Source organism: Nestor notabilis, unplaced genomic scaffold (genome assembly GCF_000696875.1).
Source record: "Nestor notabilis isolate BGI_N333 unplaced genomic scaffold, ASM69687v1 scaffold36279, whole genome shotgun sequence".
Taxonomy (NCBI): Eukaryota; Metazoa; Chordata; class Aves; order Psittaciformes; family Psittacidae; genus Nestor; species Nestor notabilis.
In genome coordinates, this window is record NW_009944758.1 from 5,824 (window position 1) to 13,142 (window position 7,319).

Genomic DNA, 7,319 nt, shown 5'->3' on the forward strand with positions numbered 1-7,319 from the left:
GTGGCTTCCCCAGTCTGTGCATTCTCATCAAATTTGTCTGCAGTGACGAAGTCCACAGGCAGAGTAATCTTCACACCATTCTTCTCTGCCTTAGCCATCAGGTCCTTGACGATTTTTGATCCCTCTTCATCAAACAGAGAGTTGCCAATCTAGAGAAGTTCGTTGGGAAAAGGGAGAGAGGTGTTTGTTTAGTTACTGGTCATTACAGAAGAGAACAGCAGCAGCCAAATACTATTTTCTTAAAGCACCTAGGCTAGACATAGGCAGCAAAGTGACTGTCAGGCAACTTTTCAGTGCTCCCTACTCTTGCAGAGCAGAGATAGACGGTTCTCAATACCACAATACATAAGGGACATTCTGACCATATTCTTTACAAGGAGCAGACACGGAATTGCTCTTTTCATACCTCCATGTTGTTGATCACTTTGAGGAAGGTGAACGCCATTCCACCACCAATGATCATCTCATTGACCTTATCCAACATGTTACTGATCAGCTGGATCTTATCCTGAACTTTGGCTCTGGTGAGAGAGAAGGAAAAATAATGAGTAACAGCCACTGCCCCAAACTCCTCTGACAGAACTTAGTCTCTAGTAATTTTTAGCTAAGACAACATGAAGCCTCACAGGGACGTCTTGGAATTGAAGCAGAATTCATCAACTACTATTCAGTAATGGCAATATCATGATAGTGGCATGTCAAGGCCATGTATGGAATTTTTGTTGTTACCTAAAAGACCATAGCAAACCACCCTGAGCTAAACCTGGGCTGGCAAACAGAAGACTTGCATTATTGTCATAGTTTCACAGTGCCCTGCTTGGTGACATTAGACAAGACCATTTCCTCTTCTTGCTTTAGTTTCCCCATCTCTGAATGGATAATTGTATGAATTTCATTAACAAAATGCTTTCAGATCTAACCCCACAAAACAGGTGTTGCCTCTACAAATCCAACCTTACTGATCACAAAATCCTCTGGCGTGAACCAGCCACTGACCCCAGGTTAAGCCATAAAGTTGCTGATAGTGCTACACTGTGGGAACTGAAAGGGTCAAGACGTGTTGATGGGATAGGACAAAACCACAGCAAAACCCTGAGGCCTGTCCTGCCATGTGCAGCTCCGGGCGGAAAACGTGAAGGTGACTTAAGAGTTTTGTTTCTTTCCCTTGCACATACCTGCTCCTGGCACTGAACTGCTTTCCTGCACCTGGGCTTTCTTTGCCAACACAGTTCATTTCCAGTTTACTTGTTAGTACAGTTCTTCTCAGTTTGTTTTCTAGCCCAAATTTTGTTAGATATAAGCAGTAGCAAACCTGCAGCTGGACCACATGCAACTTGCGAGTGTGACTTCCCTATGGTACAATCAAGCAAGAGTTGCTCATGTGCCATCCCACCTAGGAACAAGCTGCCCCACCAGTGGAAGGGTGCTGCTTTCAAACACATAAAGGTGTTTTCTGCCTCTGAACTACTCCCAGAGCTCCTCCTCTGACTAAGATGCAGTCAGCGTTCATCAGCTTTTGGTCACACAGTGAGTTTAGTATCAAGCTCCTGGACTGGGACATGCTGGTCACCCTGATCATGCACCTCAAAAGAGCTTATTAGTTCCCACTGGATTTACAACACTTCCAGACTTTACAAACAGGCCTGATATTTTAACATTTGGGCCATCCTAGCTGCTGCTCTAACTCAAACATCTGGTAAGATAACTAACAAACTTTCCCTGGGTGATATACCTGCAACTTCCATCAAAGGCAATGAGGCAAGTATAGCTCTTAGTGATGGGTCACCTGCAGCTGTAAACCTTGCAAGGGTACTGATGAAAAGAAAAGAAAGCATTGTTCAGTATAACCATGGTCATAGAAGTGTCAAACTATGTGAGAACTGAAAACTAGTTCTTAAAACATACGTTTGGGTGCAAAGAGCAGGAATAAGCCACATACTTCTATCAAGAACATGGGAATGTGACAGTGTCCCAGCTTTGTGTTACTTAGCAAAGTGTTTTAATTCATCTGCTGAACTGAAATACACTGTCATAGAACCACAGTGCAGAACTGGGAACACAGAGGACAGCATTCAGCAACAATGGGAAATTATTTCTACACACAAGCAGTCACTTGGGTTTGGGGGTTTCTTTGCACACCAACTGCTGAGGAAGAGCAGAGGTCCACCCAGCTACAGCAGGTCACCACTGCATAATGACAGCCTGTGTGACTTCACACAGTGCTGAGCCTGCAGGATGCTTGTATTCTGAAGTGTGGAGGAAGGGTCACTGACAATGCTTCACGGCCATCATGTGTGTGTAACAGGTCTTCTCTGCAACAGACTCAGCTTGGGTAATATAAGAGGCCAGGAGATACAATGAACAGACCCTGACAGTACCACAGGAGTGGACATGATCAGTTAGCTCCTCTCTAATGACATCTTACAGGGATCTCAGGACTTACCTACAAATCTGAACTGTAGATGCAATTAAAGGAAAGCACTTGTTTGAGCCAAGCCAAAGTAGCTTTTCATTTCTTACAGAGCAGTTAAACAGAAATACAAAATTCTGGATTCTTACCCTCCAAGAATTGCTAAGAAGGGTCTCTCTGGACTCTCCAGGGCCTTAGCAAAGTAATCCAGTTCCTTCTTCATCAGGAAGCCAGCAGCTTTCTGAGGCAGGTTGACACCCACCATGGAGCTGCAGAATAAAAAGAGGGAGGAAAGAAAAAGTGTCTGTCAGTACAGGTCCAAACAGGCCTGTGTCTCACAGCATTATAAAGCCAATCAGCTGCAGCAGTGAGAATAGCTACCACCTGTATGAAAACAAACACAAGGTCTGTTTTCCTAGTTTGATAAGATGGCTGGACACACTTATTTTCTGAGGCTGCTTTTGCACAGACATATCATTATGCAAGACATTTATGCTGTTAATAATGATCCAAAACACTGAGGGACAAATAAGCACAGCGAGAGCAGAAATGCCTTCCTCTGATAGCAGTGGATTATGAAATCAAGCTCAAAGAGGACCACTGGAGTTTGCTCTAACTGACATCGTGTCAGTATCATGTAGGTATTAGTACACATACCTAAACACACTCCACAAGAATAATCCATCTGGAGTTATTAATCTCTTGGAAAAAAGGTCTGCTGTAATTGCAGCACAATTTATACAAAAATAACCTGCTTAGGGACTTGTATCTCGAAAGCTTAAAAGGTCAATTCAAATTTTAAGTTTCAGCTGTCTTCTGCTCCCCAAGAGCTTGAAAGAACATACACTACTGACACCCACCTCCACTAAATCCATTACTTAGTAACAAACACAGCAGAAGGATAATGGGATATGCCCAAAGGGAAGTTAAAACTCACTGGGGCAAAGCTGTATGTGTTTCCATAGCAGACATCATTCTGCAGGTCTGCCTGTGGAAGGAAAATGGGTACACACCTGTGAGCTCGGTGGGCAGTTCCAAAAGCATCATTGATGTAGACATCTCCCAGTTTAGAAAGAGAGGACCTGAAAGCCTCCACTTTTGCAGAATCAGCCTTGATCTAAAAAGAGAAAGAACAAGTTTGTGCTATCCGGGTACACAGAGTTGATTCTGAAACTGAAGTCAAAGTCAGCAACTTGCCTTGTAAACCCAAAGCAATGAAAGACCAGCTGGAGAAACTCATCAGTTCTTCTGACAGGTTACTGTATTTCATATGCTCTTTCCCAGACCAGCAGGAGCAACGGAAAGGTTTAAATAGTTTAAACTGCCCAAGAGTTTATTCCTGCTATTACAGGCCTGAGGACTGTTCCCACTTCAAGTTTCTAATCCATGAGGAGAACAGAACAAACTGCAGCACTACCAGCCATTCAGTCGCTCTCCAACAGACTTCCAGTCTTAGTGGTGAACACAGGTAATTCAGAAATGGTGTGGAGAGACAACGCAATGCTAAGATGAGACTTAAACTCACGGATGGTCACTGAACAAAGAAAGCGTGGTCTCCAAGTGCCACAGGTAAAAGGATGAGCTCCTGAAGGACTGAGATAGCAACTGCATTGAGGATTAACTGATAAATAACCTGCACACTACAACAGGACACAGAGAAAGCAGCCAGCATCAGAAAGCTGGGGATAAGCTTAGCATGTAGTGGGCAAGAACAGACACATGTCCAGGCACAGATCCAACACCATGGGGACAATGGCAGGAAGGTGCTCTAATGTACGGGAGATGGATTCAACATGGCTTTGGTTGCCCCCTTTTGTTCACACAGCCTGAGCAGATGTTAAGCCAAAGGGACCACAAGATTATAGGACTACACTGTCAACTGCTCCTTCACTGCATAAAGCCAGGCAATTTACCAAGTGCTCCTGTTAAAACCTGTGTTTGTAAGGAGAACACAAGAGGCTCCAAGTGAAAGCACCACAACCACTTGATTTGCTTTGGAAAGCCACAGTTTCTAAGCACCAGTTAGTAACCTGCAGTCCTGCATTGCTATTTCCATAGCACTGACTTTCATCCCTGTTAGGATGAGAAGCAGGTCAGTCAACAGCACTTCTCCTGTTGTGCTCAACTACAGTGCAGACTTCTACACCCAGCTAAGTAAGATGAGAACTACAGAAATGCACTTGGGACAGTTCCCAAAGCAAATTCAATTCTTGACCCCTTTTCTCCCTGCCACCGTACTGGGCTTTCAGTGGCACATACTTCTAGTAGTGAATAAATCCAGACTTGCTGCATTTCTCACTGCCATCTGCAAGGGTTTACTACTTCTCCGGGCTGGTTTTTTAACTACAGGAGTCCTGTGTCAGCCCATAAAGGGCACCACACGATGTCAGCATTCCACTCCAGACACTGAAATCTGAAAGGAGCCAAGGCCTGTGTAAAGTCATCGAGGTCACCATCGCCAAGAAAAGCAGCTGTCTGGAGCAAGCATTCTTCCTGACCTTCAAGAAAATGTCAGAGGTGCAAGGCAGCCTGGTTCTGGATGTCTGCTCTTAAGAGCAGACAGCAAAAGGGTTTGAAAACCCCTCTGCTGCAGTGTATTTAAGCATTATATTAAAACAATAGCCAGATAACCAAGAAACAAGCATCATTCTTACGGCCCCAGTAGCAACAAACCATCTCCAACAGACCTTGGTTTTTGTTTTAGACATCCCAAAATAAAGTCTAATAAGCATCAACCAATTTCCTGCCCAACCCTATTTTGCTCCTTTTTCCTTCTTTTACAGACTGCACCACCTTCATCAGTCATCTAGAGCCTTTCATTTCACCTGTTTCATCTTGGAAAGTCAATGTATTTGACTCAAACCTTTTGCACAGCATAGTATAAATGATGGGACATGTTGAACTAAAGATCTCCGACACCCTTCTGAGAGGGTTTTAATACAGGCTGCTGTCTCCTTGTCATTCTGCAGCAAAATAGGTAGTAAGACCAGAGCAGGCACACAAAAAAACTACACTTGAAATTTTACCTTGTTCCCTGATGCATCCTTCCCTTTCCCCTCTTCTTCAACATGGAATCGGAGGTTCTCTAGCAGGATGATGGAGCCAGCTGCAGGATTAGCACAGGCCGCCTCCACCTCAGGACCAACACAATCCTTCAGGAATAAGACTTCCCTGCAAACACAAGATGAACACTGACTCTTTGTTCATTCCACCAGTGATTCTTGCTTTCAGAAAGGAAAGCATCCAGGTCCACTGACAGAGAGGGCCTGATGCATGTTTGACTGCTCTTCTACATTACCTGCCCAAGAGTGCTTTAAGCTCCACAGCTACAGGTGCCAAGGAGAACTTCTCAGGCATGGGAACACCATCTGGACGACCCAGATGACTCATCAAAACCACCGACTTGGCTCCATGATCCAAGCAGTGCTTGATGGTAGGAACGGCAGCCTTGATTCTGTAATGGCAGAGAACAATAACTTAAAAAGGATTCAAGTAGAGTTTACCAGGCAAAGAGATTTAGTGACCACTTTCACAAGAACTGTCCCTCAAAATGACAAAAGAAATGGAGGAGAAGAGCATGGAAGAACAATTACTTAAGAAGCCCATCCTACCTGTGATGCTCACATAGTTCACCCAACCTCTCATCAAAGAGGCATCACTACCAGTAAGTCTCCAAAAGGGACACTGGGCTTCTTAGGAAACTGTCCTTGCTAGAACAAGTGTGTAGGAGCCTAACCACATCCCACAGAGCACAGCTGTCCCTGTGGATCTAATCCAGCCTACTCTTCTCTGAGGGCCTGTGACAATCCTGGAGCACATTCCAGAAAGCATCAACAAAATTCTCCATCCCAGCAATGTTTTCATACATTTCACTGTTATCTTCCATGTAATGCAGGACACGGGAGTGAAATACATTTTGTAACCTAAACTGTGCTGATTGCTCTTAGCTAAGAAATGCCAGGACACACTTGAACATAACCAGGCTTCCTGGTTTAGTCTGTGATCCTGAACCAATAAAGAAACAATGGGAACATTGAGCAGTGACATATTGTGGTGACTGCACCTGCCTGCAAGTGAGAGACAAGCAAGGCAAGACATCTAATATCACTGTTTCTAAATCCTGTGTCTTTGTGCACTACACTGAAACAATTATTCTAACACAAGCCAGCAAGTTCACACAACTGCAGGGTAACCAGAAGGCAGAAAGTCTCATGGATACTACAAAAAAAGGCAGCATCTTTTCACACACAGCCAAAGGGATGTGGCTGTGAAATGGTCACAACACTTCAGCGATATTTAAAGAATGAAGTTTAGGGTCTGTACAATTAAGAGATTTTTTCTATATGCTTTCCATAGTGAGAAGCAGCCTTGTAATTAGTGTAGTCTGCTAATAGCTACAAAGGATTTAATTAATAATTGATGACCTTCTCTGAGACATGTTTAATACTGTGGTATGAGCAATGACAGGTTAATCATAGTAGTGTTCCAGGTACTGCTAAAAGAACTGGGCTAAAATGGGAATGAAAACAGACTTCAGGGCTTCTGTCTGGGATGGGAATTATAACTCACCTTTGATTGTTGGTTATTTTGTGATCCTTCATTGGAACATTGAAGTCAACCCTAAAAAAAAAAACGTATATATAAAATTAAATACTCAACAGATTTCTTTACAAAGAGCAAGGGAACCTGCCAGTAAAGGCACTGGCTAGAACAGCAACATGACAATTACAGTAAGTTTAGCTCTGCCTTGTGTACAAGTTCTGTTTTGAAATCAGTACATTATCAGCCAAACTGAGAACAAACATCTGCTAGAATGACTTAGGAAAGCTGTGCCACTGATACATCCTACTGCTCATGACTGCGGTAGCAAAGATGCTCAAGCAGGAAATAAAACTGAGAGTGAACAAGC

At 43.6% G+C, this 7,319-nt stretch overlaps 1 protein-coding gene across 1 annotated transcript in view; it reads right to left on the bottom strand.

Annotated features, from left to right (window-relative positions):
- The window catches only part of PGK1 (phosphoglycerate kinase 1), a gene marked incomplete at its 5' end in the record, with an annotated part of 10,246 nt that extends 3,216 nt beyond the window's left edge, over positions 1-7,030 (bottom strand). Inside the window, 7 exons of the mRNA XM_010022541.1 lie at positions 1-149; positions 407-521; positions 2,560-2,679; positions 3,424-3,527; positions 5,437-5,581; positions 5,709-5,864; positions 6,980-7,030. The exon at positions 1-149 is cut by the window's left edge and continues 46 nt beyond it. Of these exons, the coding sequence (XP_010020843.1) occupies positions 1-149; positions 407-521; positions 2,560-2,679; positions 3,424-3,527; positions 5,437-5,581; positions 5,709-5,864; positions 6,980-7,030 (840 nt within the window). The remainder of the gene's footprint in view (positions 150-406; positions 522-2,559; positions 2,680-3,423; positions 3,528-5,436; positions 5,582-5,708; positions 5,865-6,979) is intronic.
- Between the last annotated feature and the right edge of the window lie 289 nt (positions 7,031-7,319).